This window comes from Trachemys scripta, chromosome 13 (genome assembly GCF_013100865.1).
Source record: "Trachemys scripta elegans isolate TJP31775 chromosome 13, CAS_Tse_1.0, whole genome shotgun sequence".
In the NCBI taxonomy this organism is placed as follows: Eukaryota; Metazoa; Chordata; order Testudines; family Emydidae; genus Trachemys; species Trachemys scripta.
In genome coordinates, this window is record NC_048310.1 from 39,020,561 (window position 1) to 39,033,467 (window position 12,907).

At 55.2% G+C, this 12,907-nt stretch overlaps 1 protein-coding gene across 1 annotated transcript in view; it reads right to left on the minus strand.

Annotated features, from left to right (window-relative positions):
* Nucleotides 1–12,907, minus strand: part of CARMIL2 (capping protein regulator and myosin 1 linker 2) — a gene marked incomplete in the record, with an annotated part of 133,006 nt that overhangs the window by 31,034 nt on the left and 89,065 nt on the right. The window contains 1 exon segment of the mRNA XM_034788268.1: nt 1,309–1,412. Within this exon segment, the coding sequence (XP_034644159.1) occupies nt 1,309–1,412 (104 nt within the window).

The following is a 12,907-nucleotide window of genomic DNA, read 5'->3' on the forward strand; positions in this document are numbered from 1 at the left end:
CGTCTGGGCTGCTGCCCAGCTGGTGCTATCCCGCGGCGGCCCCGGGGCAGAGGCATCGGCAGCCCAGCCCTGTTCGTTCCCCTGCGGGACCCGAGCGGGATGGGGGGGCTGGGGCCTGCTGCCCCCACTCCGGGGCCGCCGCGGGATAGCACCAGCTGGGCAGCAGCCCAGACGCGACTGGCCAGGGGCTGGGCGCAGCCGTGCGCACTGCTGGGTCCCCGCAGCAGGCCCCGGCTCGGGGGTTCGGGGGCGCCAGAGCCGCAGCCGCGGAGCGCCATGGCCGCTTCCTCCCCCCGCGGCAGTGGGAGCTGCAGCAGCGGCTGCTCCCGAGTCCCGCTGGCCGGGGGTGAGAACAGCCACCGCCTGGCCCCGCGGGCCGCCCCCCTCCTCTCCCTACCGCCCGACTGAGTCCTGCCTGCTCGGGGCCAGGCCGAACTCTTACTCACCCCAGCCCCGCGCTCCCCCTGCGTCTCCCGGGCCTCCCTCCAGCGCTTGTGGAGGAAAGGGCGGGGTGTTTTGGGGAGGGGGTTGCCCCCTCCCACCATGCCCCCCCCCCCCATGTCCCGATATTTGACTTGGGTGATCTGGTCACCCTACCTGGAATCCTTCACCGAGGAAGTGAACAGGCAGGAAGTTTGCTTCATGAAAAGGGATCCCAGCCAGGCTTGGTTGAAAACACTGGAGAAATCTTTGGGTGAGACAAGCTTCTTTAGATAGGAGGAGAACTTGTGAGCTAAGTTTGGTCTCTAGAAAGTGTGTTATTGATTTTATTTGTAACCGTTTCCAATATTCTTATTCACACTCACTTGAATCTCTTTGATAATAAACTGATTCTTGTTTTCACTATAACTAGATCAAAGAGCTGTGTGTTTAGCTAAGGACGTCCCTCGTCCAGTTTTGGCCTGGACAGACCTCTGTTGGGGTGGTTTTCCCCCGTCTGGTACTGGGACAAACCAGATGTGGCTTTGTCTGGTAGCAGACGGAGGATGCCCTTTATAAGAGCACGCCGCTTTGCCCCCTCCGTGACCCCAATTCTCCAGTGTCCTGGGAACATGCGCGTGGCCACCTTATGTTTAGCAGAGCTGTGTTCTAAGGTGTAACTATTGGAACAGCAGGTGATTCTGTGTGTGGTCATTGGATCAGGGACTGGAGGCTGAGGTCTCGTGGGTTGGTACGTGTGTATCACGGCCTGTACACAGACAGCGAGGCCCGCGGAGGCCCAGAAGGCAGGGCTGGCGTTGCCAGAGAGCTGACAGTGGGAAGCGGCACAGTAGCAGCGACAGTACTGAATACACTTCGTTTACTTACGGCGGTTCCTCTTGGATCAGCTTCTTCGTAAAGAACTCCTCTAGCCCTTCATCCACGCAAGTAATGCTTCTGTCCTCGTCATTCTCAGACGGGGCGGGCTGGACCTACGAGCAAGCGCCACAGTCAGAAGAGCGCAGTGCTGCAGAAGCAGGGAAAAGAGGAGGCGAGAGGCGGGGGAAAGCTGAATTCAGGGGGAGCGATCCCAGGAGAAAGTGACAAATCACTCCCGGACGTTCCTACTGATGCAACTGCTTTTTAATGGCACACGCACATACACCTGTGTACACATTTGCTGTTGAATAATAATAAAATAGCAGTAACAGCAACACCACCTAGCTCTTACCTAGCCCTCGTCATCAGCAGATCTCAAGGCTCTTTATAAAGGAGGGCAACATTAGCCCTGTTTCACAGAGGGGGAAACTGAGGCCCAGAGACTTGCCCAAGGTCTCTCAGCAGGCCAGTGGCAGAGCCGGGAATATAACCCTGGTCTCCTGAATCCCAGGACAGAGCTCTATCCACTAGCACGCTGATTCTCAGCCAGGGCTGTGTGTACTGCTGGGGGGTACATCAGCTCATCTAGAGATTTGCCTAGTTTGTCAACAGGCGATATAAAAAGCACTAGCGAAGTCAGTTCAGACTAAACTGTTATACAGACAATGGCTTGTTTCTCCTGCTCTATAGACTATACACTGACATGTAAGTACAATAGTTATATTCCAATGGATTTATTTTTGCCTGATATGGTAACAAGGAGAAAGTCAGCGATTTGTCAGTACTATTCTGCTGTGACACTTCTGTATTTTTATGTCTGATTTTGGAATCACGTCATTTTTAAGTGAGGTAAAACTTGGGGTACACAAGACAAATCAGCCCCCTGAAAGGCGTACGGTGGTCTGGAAAGGTCGAGAGCCCCTGCACTAGCTCACATGGCCTCCCTTCAGTGCCACATGGCCGTGCATCAGAAGGGACATAAAAAACCCCACTCCAGAATAATATCCCAAGCCAAGCGCTGCTTCCAGCATCGAAACGGTTTCTCCCCTGTTACAGAGCGCACAGCTGCAGACCTGACAGTCCCTTCAAACCCTCCACAGCACCTCCCGGCTGTTCTCAAACAACCCTGCCTGCAGGCTCAGAGACATACACCCAGCCTGGCCAGGCTGGGGCGATGTCTAGCTGCCATGGTGTACTTTGCATCAGCGTGTTTTCTTCTGCGCCTTTCCAAGAGCTTGTGCTTGAAGCCAAAGCCTGTGTTGTGTCAAAGCTTCCCCTGCCATTATTCTGCAGCGTTTCCAGCTGCTCGGCACTAGGTCTGAAAATTGCCCGTGTGGTGCTTTTAGAACTTGGCTGCCCGTTAGCTCATGCTTGGTGACGTTACCAATTAGAGATTGCACCCAGTTCCAGGGTGATAGCCAAAAGCAGCCCAGTCTTCCTCTTCCCAGCAACAGCCTTGGGGCACGTGTCCCAAGTGCCACGTTTCAATGCTTTCCCCTGGACAGCAGGAGCCCGCGCGTGTTTCATTTCACTTTCGACTTAATGGAAAAGCTCCAGGATGAGGGCCCAGGTTTTAACACCCTACGAAAACACCCCACCGAATACAGATTGCGAATATGGCAAAAATTCTAGGCCAAAACTGGGTGACGTCAGAGCTGTGAGGAGTCAGATCATTCGTAGGCCTCATTGTCTCCAATTTCTGGTCAGCGAACCCAGCCATCCCACACTCTGAGTACTTGCCCTGGTTCTGGATTGCTCTCCTCAGATCATTTGCCAGTGTTTTGCCCCAAAACGTCCTACACAGCTGGGGTTGGAGGAAGGAATTTCATCATTTCCTTTAGGAGACTATTCCACGGGCTATGGGTCTAGGTGCTATGAGTCTTGGCTAGTTATCTTAGGTGCATGTACACGAACGCAAGAAGCCTGGGAAACAAGCAGGAAGAATTGGAAGTCCTGGCACAGTCAAAGACTATGATGTGACTTGAATAACAGAAACTTGGTGGGGCAGTTCACATGACTGGAGCACTGTCATGGATGGGTATAAACTATTCAAGGACTGGTACGGGAGGAAAGGTGGAGGAGTTGCATTGTATGTAAGAGAACAGTATGAGTGTTCAGAGCTCCAGTTTGAAACTAGAGAAAATCCTGTTAAGAGTCTTTGGGTTAAGTTTAGAGCAGGGGTCGGCAACGTTTGGCACGTGGCTCACCAGGGTAAGCACCCTAGCGGGCCAGGCCAGTTTATTTACCTGCTGATGCGGCAGGTTCGGCCGATCGCGGCCCCCACTGGCCGCGGTTCGCCGTCCTGGGCCAATGGGGGTGGCGGGAAGCCACGCCCAGCACATCCCTCAGCCCATGCCGCTTCCTGCCGCCCCCATTGGCCCGGGACGGCGAACCACGGCGAGTGGGGGCCGCGATCGGCCGAACCTGCCGCGTCAGCAGGAAAATAAACTGGCCCAGCCCACTAGGGTGCTTACCTTGGTGAGCCGCGTGCCGAACGTTGCCGACCCCTGGTTTAAAGGCAAGAGCGACAAGGGTGATGTTGTGGTGGACGTGTGCTATAGACCACTGGATCAGAAGGTTGAAATAGACGAGGCTTTCTTCGGACAACTAACTGAAGTTTTCAGATCACAGGCCCCTGGTTCTAATGGGGGACTTCAATGACCCTGACATCTGCTGGGAGAGCATTCCAGCAGTGCACAGACAATCCAGGAAGTTTTTGGAGAGTGTTGGGGACAAATTCCTGGTACAAGGACTAGAGGAACCAACTAGGGGCCATGCTCCTCTTGACTTGCTGCTTACAAAAAGGGAGGAATTGGTAGGGGAAGTAGAAGTGGGTGGCAACCTAGGCAGCAGTGACCATGAGATGGTTGAGTTCAGGATCCTCACAAAAGGAAGAAAGGAGAGTAGCAAAATATGGACCCTGTACTTCAGAAAAGCAGACTTAGACTCCCTTAGGGAACTGATGGGCAGGAGCCCCTGGGCAGCTAATATGAGGGGAAAGGAGTCCAGGAGAGCTGGCTGTATTTTAAAGAAGACTTTCTGAGGGCACAGGAACAAACCATCCCGAAGTGCAGAAAAAATAGCAAATATGGCAGACGACCAGCTTGGCTTAACAGTGAAATCTTCGGTGAGCTTAAACTCAAACAGGAAGCTTACGAGAAGCGGAAATTTGGACAGATGACTAGGGAGGAGTATAAAAATATTGCTAGAGCTTGCAGGGGTGTAATCAGGAAGCCCAAGGCACAACTGGACTTGCAGCTAGCAAGGGATGTGAAGGGTAACAAAAAGGGTTTCTACAGGTATGTTTGCAACAAGAAGAAGTTCAGAGAAAGTGGGGGGCCCTTACTGAATGGTGGAGGCAACATAGTGACAGATGATGTGGAAAAAACTGAAGTACTCAATGCTTTTTTTGGCCTTGGTCTTCACTGACAAGGTCAGCTCCCACCCTGCTGCACTGGGCAGCACAGTATGGGGAGGAGGTGAGCAGCCCTCAGTGGTGAAAGAACAAGTTAAGGACTATTTAGAAAAGCTGGACATGCACAAGTCCATGGGTCCAGATCTAGTGCATCCGAGGGTGCTGAGGGAGTTGGCTGATGTGATTGCAGAGCCATTGGCCATTATCTTTGAAAATTCGTGGCAATCAGGGGAGGTCCCGGATGATTGGAAAAAAGCAAATGTAGTGCCCATCTTTAAAAAAGGGAAGAAAGAGAACCGGGGGAATGACAGACCAGTCAGCCTCACTGCAGTCCCTGGCAAAATCATGGAGCAGGTCCTCAAGGAATCCATTTTGAAGCACTTGGAGGAGAGGAAGGAGATCACGAACAGTCAACATGGATTCACCAGGGGCAAGTCATGCCTGACCAAGCTGATTGCCTTCTATGAGGAGATAACTGGCACTGTGGAGATGGGGAAAACGGTGGATGTGATACATCTTGACTTTAGCAAAGCTTTTGATACGGTCTCCCACAGTATTCTTGCCAGCTAGTTAAAGAAGTATGGGCTGGATGAATGGACTACAAGGTGGATAGAAAGCTGGCTAGATCATCGGGCTCAACAGGTAGTGATCAATGGCTTGATGTCTAGTTGGCAGCCGGTATCAAGTGGAGTGCCCCAGGGGTCAGTCCTGGGGCCAGTTTTGTTCAACATCTTTATTAATGTCTGGATGATGGGATTAATTGCACCCTCAGCAAGTTCATGGATGACACTAAACTGGGGGGGAGAGGTAGATAAGCTGGAGGGTAGGGATAGGGTCCAGAGTGACCTAGACAAATTGGAGGATTGGGCCAAAAGAAATCTGATGAGGTTCAACAAGGACAAGTGCAGAGTCCTGCACTTAGGACGGAAGAATCCCATGCACGGCTACAGACTAGGGACCGACTGGCTAAGCAGCAGTTCTGCAGAAAAGGACCTGGGGATTACAGTGGATGAGAAGCTGGATATGAGTCAGCAGTGTGCCCTTGTTGGCAAGAAGGCCAACGGCATTTTGGGCTGTATTAGAAGGAGCACTGCCAGCAGATCTAGGGAAGTGATAATTCCCCTCCACTCGGCACTGGTGAGGCCACACCTGGAGTATTGGGTCCAGTTTTGGGGCCCCAACTACAGAAGGGATGTGGACAAATTGGAGAGAGTCCAGCAGAGGGCAACGAAAATGATTAGGGGGCTGGGGCACATGACTTACGAGGAGAGGCTGAGGGAACTGGGGTTATTTAGTCTGCAGAAGAGAAGAGTGAGGAGGGATTTGATAGCTGCTTTCAACTACCTGAAGGGGGGTTCCACAGAGGATGGAGCTCGGCTGTTCTCAGTGGTGGCAGATGACAGAACAAGGAGCAATGGTCTCAAGTTGCAGTGGGGTAGGTCTAGGTTGGATATTAGGAAACACTATTTCACTAGAAGGGTGGTGAAGCACTGGAATGGGTTCCCTAGGGAGTTGGTGGAATCTCCTTCCTTAGAGGCTTGACAAAGCCCTGGCTGGGATGATTTAGTTGGGGGTTGGTCCTGCTTTGAGCAGGGGGTTGGACTAGATGACCTCCTGAGGTCCCTTCCAACCCTGATATTCTATGATTCTATGATCCTGCCCCCCTGGAAACACCCCACTCCTGTGTGTGGGAGCAGGCCCCTGCTGGCCAGCTGCTAGCCCAGATCTCCTGCCCAAGCTTCTTCACCTCCTCAGTGTCCGGCCCTTTCACTGCTCCCTCACACGCTGCTCCAGTGCCTGCACCTCCCACCTCCCTCTCTAGCTTTACTGCATGGCAGAGCCCAGACCCGAGCATCGTGTCCCAAATGTGTCAGTCACCCAACAGCCTGGGACGAGACCCGCTATCTTGCTAACAGGCCTGGGTCCACCCCCAAACCACACTCCCCTCACATGTGCACATCTCATTGGCTGGCTGCTCCCCCCACTGTCTGTCACCCCATGGCCATGGGTTCCCCCAGACAAATGCCACTTGTTTTCCCAGGTCCAATTTGCTATTCCCTACTCCTGTGTCAGATCCCACTGGTCTCTCTCTAGGGTTTCTCTGCCCTTCCTGCTCGTCACACTTACCTCCCTCCCTCCACCCCCCCATGCAGCATCACCCGCTAAGGTGAGGAATGGGCTGCTTCTTCCTTCCAGAGCATTAACAAGTATGACCAATCAGAAAGGCCCTGTCCCCTGGAGGCTCCCCCAGCTAAACACACACGGGGACATTGGCCTGGGCCATCCAGGAGCTCCTTTTCAATCCCCAGGGTCGTATTCACATCCAAGTCCAACCATGTGCTTTGGAGAGGAAGCCTTTGATTGACATGAGTGATACAAAAGACCGGGCCCCCTGGGGAACCCCGGGGTGCTTGGGCTATTCCCCGGCGGGAAGCCTAGGATGGTCACTGCCAACCCAGGGCGTGTTTGTGTCGTGTTGTGGCTAAAGGCATGCACCCCCGGGCACAGGAATGCCTGCAGCACACACAGCTCTCCAGGGAGTCGCTTTCTATGGGCTGTTTTCCTAGGCTAGGGAGCATTTTGCATGGCAGACAAGAGCCCTCACCCAGCAGGATGTGTGCACTGAGAGGATAATCACTTCTGTTTCTCAGAATGGGCCCTGTAGCGGGGTGGTCACCTGCTCCTGCCCTGGGAGGGGGCAGGGGCTGCGAGCTAAAGGCTCGCTGATTGGGGAAGCAGCTGCAGCTGGGCCACGCCCCAATCAGACTGCAGCTGGCCCTATAAAAGCCAGTGAAGCTGATAGTCTCTCTCTAGCTTGCTGAGGGAGAAGGGCCTGGCTGCTGGGAGCTAGAGAAGGTACCTAAAGTGGAGCAGGGCTGGGGGAAGGCCAGAGGAGCTGGGGAGCTCCAGCCTGGAAACCCCCCAGGCTGCAGGCCTTGTTAAAGGCCAGACAGGTACTGGGGATGCAGAGGGGCAGCCCATGGGTAGGCAGAGGCAGCAGGTCCAGACCCCCTTTGCTGGTGATGAGTGGCACTTACACTGCAGGTCTGCCCCAGTGAATGGGGGCTAGATCGAGACTGGCAGTAGCCATAGTCTGAGGTGGGGATAGAGGGTTGGGGGGTCCCCTGGGGAGGGGAGACCCAGATCTGTGGGGGTATTGCCAGGGGGCAGCACCCCGGCCTGAAAGGGGCACCGCGGTCCAGGAGGGACTCGGGCCCAGCGGCAAGCAGAACATGGGCCTGCAGAGGGTGCTCCAGAGGCTGGAAATGCTAATTCCCTGGACGACCAGCAGGAGGCGCCATGCTGTGAGTCCCGCCCCGTGACAGACCCCTCTGATTCCCCCACTGAACACCGTCTCTGCCCTTGCAGAAGGTCTCTATGGCTTAGCAGTTTGAGCACCAAGGCCACGGCTCCAGCTGGGAGGGCGGGGGCTGGAAACCAGCCAGGTAACTGCCTCCCAAAGTGAGGGAGGTGAGCTCCGAGCATCCAACTCTAGCTCACCTCCCGGGTGGTGGAGTAGAGATTAGTGAGTGGAACGTTTCCTGTAGGAGACGTCAACGAGCAAGCGATGCTCCGTTATTGAGGGATGCAGACCTCGGCCAGCACCTGCTTCCAGAGACAGGGAGCGGACAGGGGCTTTGCAAGGAACTAAAAAGGCAGGGGGAGGCCAAGCCTGGCATGCAGGACCCTCCTGCCCTGTCACAGAGCCGGTCTGGTAACTCCTGCCAGCAGTGAGGTCCCCGTGCCCCAATTCGCACGCACAGTCTCCAGCCAGCAGGTGTGTAACACTACATGTTGCCTAGGCAGAAGAGGCATTAGCCAGACAGCTAACTGTTGGGGTGTAACATAAAGCAGGGCAGGAAAGCTATGTGATCTTAACCCCCGTGCAACCCCCTCCTGCTGGGCCAGCACACCTCACGCTCATTTTGCACACTCACTGAATGCCAACATGGTACAACAACAGCGCTGTCCAACCAAGGCTATGGCCAAAGCACTAGTACCATGAACCCAATGGGCAACTTACATCACCATTCACAGCCCCACCCACTTTGGCCCAGGAGAACTGCACCGTCTTCCCCTGGATCTGGGTGCGGCCTGCTGAGTGCCTCAGTTTCCCCAGCTGAAGATGGGGTTAGTCACATCGGGTTACCCAACTCCCAGGAAGGCTCCAGGGATGAACTAGTTACTGTGTGTAAGGCCCTTTGGAAAGAAAATATAAAAGCACCGAGTGCAAAGTGTTATCATCCTAATTCTATAAGTTTAGTCCTACCGCCAGGGCCGTGAAATGGAACACTGACCCCCCCAGACCCCTCCCCGACTGCTAGGAGGGCCAGGGACTCCCTGGGGTGCAGTCAGACACAGAACAGCTGCTAGGTTGTAATGATACCAGCTAAACACCTGGAAGGGCTCTCATCCTCCCACACTTCCTCCTCCCCACTCACCTCCGCAGCCCGCCCTGGGAGAATTCTAGCGTTTATGGAGGGCTGGAGTTACTGAGCGCTAAAATGGGATCTGTTGCCTTGTGAACCAAATGCTCCCATCTGGGGACTTTCCACGGCTCCGTCAAAAGCCACAGGAGCCCCTCCCCCCTCCACCCCAGTCTAAACGCAATACGCGAAGGGAGGAATGGGCTACGAAGCCCCTTCTAATGGGGTTACTTACAGGAGGTGGCAAAAGCTTTAAGCACAGTCCTATCTGCTCCTGTTCCCACCGTGCAGACGCACAGGCCTCCCAGGAGGCAGGACTTTCGCAGAGCTCTCCCCATGGGCCTGCGTGGAGTAGTCAGGATTCCTTCCCAGCACTGTCTGCAGATCCAAACTGCCCCAGAGTCTGGCTCATGTCCTTCCCTAGTTCTAGGTCAGTTAACTCAGACGTTTTGTCCCATCAATGCCACGAATTAAAAAGTACTTTCAAATTGCAGCAGCCCTGCAGCACTCCCGAGCCCTGCAAGCTCACAGGAGAGCCGAGCGTTGGCTGGGACGGAGCCAACATTTTCATTTTTCTTCCTCCTGGGCCAAACTTGGGCTTGCAGGACACGGTAATGAGGTCTCACCCAGGGTCTCTCCTTCTTCGCTGCTAAGTGTTTGCCCCAGAGTGGGTCTTTTGAAGCAGGCCCGCACCCCTGCCAGCCACCGCTCTGCATCCAGAGGTGATTAATGCTCCTTGGGATGCTCAGTCTCCAACTCGGCAAAGCTCTTAAGCAGGTGTATGAACCTGACTACGCACCTGCAAAAGCTGACCTTTGGGCTACAGCCCTTAAAGCGACCTGGGCCTGGCTCCCGCTGGAGTGCATTACCTACAACCAGCCCCAGGCACCTGAGCAACGGCCGTGGGGCACAAAGGTGCCCGTAACACGCTGGGGTTCTCTGTGAACCGTTTCAGGCCTGTCTGAGCAGCCCCGTGCCAAAGGCACCGTGCAGAGAACCTGGCTAATGAGCAGCAGCTGCAGAGCAAGGAGGGCGCGGCACAACAAAACCAGACGTTGCAAGGGGCAGACGCTGAAGTGCTTCGTCCGGACCAAGGCAAGGGGGGGCAGCTTGGGAAAGGACAAAGTTCGGTCAAGTCCCTGGCACACTGGGACAAGCTGCAGTGACTCCGTTAGAAGGGTGCCTACAGCTCCAAGGGCAGACCTTGGCCCGCCGTCTCCAGGGGACAGACAGAAACAAGATCCATCAGCGCTAGGTATTCTCATCAGTCCAACCCCAGGCCAGTCCCGTGAGTTGCACAGGGTCGATGGCTTGCAGTTGACAAGCACAAGGCTATTTCTTCTTTGCTGGCGTTTAAATCCATACCAGCTTTTCATTCCACCATTATTTATGCCTCTGGAGAGCGGTGCCAGTGTTAAGCATCCACTTGCACATCACATCCATCAGATACGGCCCTAGCCGAATGCTCAGGCAATACTCTAACCCGTAAGGACTCTCTCCTGCCTGGAGCGGACTAGAAAACCCTGCAGTCCAAAGGCAGTGCCGTGCCGGTCCCTTGGGCCTGTCCCTGTCTGTAGGAGCAACTCGCTGCTAGACCAGGCAGCATGGGAGGGAACTCATCCTCTTTCGTGTGGAGGAGATGTGTCAAGATGATCACCGTCATACTCGGCAGCTGTGCAGGCCTGGGGCCTGACTGTACCGCTAGTATAGCTTGCTAGTTAGTGAGACAGTGGAACCAGGCCAGCAGCCTCCCATGCACTCCCCGTGGCCTGGGGTCACCCTAGAGGCAGCCGGCCTCCTTTTCCCCTCTTGGACTCTTCAAATAAAACTTCCCTCCAGGTTTTTTCTTGGGCAAAAATACCCCTTCTTGGGGCCTGGGCTTATCAATATAAAATAAACCATCAAAACCCTCCACTCCCCAAACCAAGTCTAGTCCTAAGGCCCCCAACCCAAGCTTTCTCTTTCTCCTCCCAGGCCTTCCTGGCTGGGGCCTCTGCAGGCTCTCCCCTGGGTCAGGGTCTCTCGCAGGCCTCCCTGCCTAGGGCAACTCCCCTGGTCTCAGGTCTTCCCCGCAGGAGCCGTTCCTCACACTGCAGACTCGACCAGAGCTTCTGGAGCATCGCCCGTTGTGCAGCCCCGTTGCCCTTTCTAGAGCCACCCCAGGGGTCCCTCACTCTGTAATCAGGGCTGGCAAGCCCCAGCCCCCTAAGGGGTGAGCCCCGGTACAGGCAGCAGGTCCCGGCTGCTGTGCACAGCCCAGTGAAATCTCGGGGGAACGCTCCAGGGGAGGTTCCTGGGTCTCGGGGGTGCAGGGAGAAAGAAGAGACCCGAAAGAGCCTTTCCTCTTTGGAGGCTGGAGCTTGCCCGGCTCTCACCGACACGAGGAACTGTGTCTCTGGGAAGAGGCCGTTAAGACTTCTATCATCTCAGGCTCAATAAGGAGCAGGAACCGTTTCTCTCCAATCAAAGCGATTCTCCCTTTGGGTTCACGGTGTTAGACCTCGGAGGCCTGGCTGACCACCGCCCTGCGCCGTGTGTAAACACACAGCCCCTGCTTGATGCCAGAGTTACCTCCCTCTGGCTGTGTCTGCTGGGCCCCAATGGAAGAGAGGGAAGGCGAGAAGTGAGGTCAGAGGGGTACCCTGTCTGCCAGAACAGCCGCGGAGCAGGGACACAGCCACTAACCCTGACACTGGAGAGAAGTCAAATTAGCGGCAGCCTGCTGAACCCTCTGGTAAAATCCCATCCATCCCCTTTGGCCCACAGGATATGCCTAAAGCGTGCCTCTGAGAGGCCAGCCCAGTGCGATTCCCAGTGCCCGGTGCTGGCCCTCAGCCAGGGACTCTCCGAATGCCCGCGCCAGGTGGCAGCTCTGCAGAGCTCGGAATGCAGGTGCCAGGCTTGATGCCAGGCAGGTCCCGGGGCGGAATTCACCCTTGGCAGAGGGTGGGCTGTGCAAAGGGACCCTCTGTGTCCCCTATGTGCCAGGGAGGTGGCGTCGGTGCAGAGCGGGGTGCTGAGGGTGGGCCGCACCTCCTCGGACATGAACCCTGGAGCGGGCCAGACCTCTACCACCGGGAACCTGGAGGGGCACCACCGCCATTACCCTCGCTCAGAACAAAGCCCACGGATGGGGCTTTGAGCCCTGCCACGCACCCTGCACCGACAGCTGACGCTTCTCCCAGGAGGGGCTGGGAGCACCAGACTCTCCCTGTGTGCAGGGCAAACCCTGGGTTCGTTCTGCATGGAGACAGAATCCCCTGCTTTGAAAATGAAGCCAATGATCGATTAACAGAAACAGCTTGACAAGGGAACCAAACTCTGCTCCTCAGCTTTTTAAAACCATCCCGCCGTGAGATGGGCTAGTCTGGCCTAAATGACTACCCAGCTCCTCCAGAAACGGTGATCTCTTGCTTGACTTAGGCTCTAACTCCACAGCCCCCCGAAGTTATTTTGCCTTCCCCCAAGGCCGAAGGCTGAGTTATAAATGAACTGATTGACGGAAAGGGGGCAGATCCTGTCACTTTTGAAACTAATCAAATGAGTCAGAAGTATCAGAGCCGGATACCAGGCAGTGAGCATTTTTACTGTGGAAAAGACACGGTTAATTCCAAATCCCTTCAAAAGGGTAAGGGCCTTCTCATCAAGCCAGTGTATTCTTGGGGCAAACAAGCATCTAAGAGTTGAAGCAAATGGCCCAGTTTTGCTGAAGGCTCCGGTAGGTGGTAAATACACCCCACCAGAGACTTTCCAGCCGGCCAAAAAG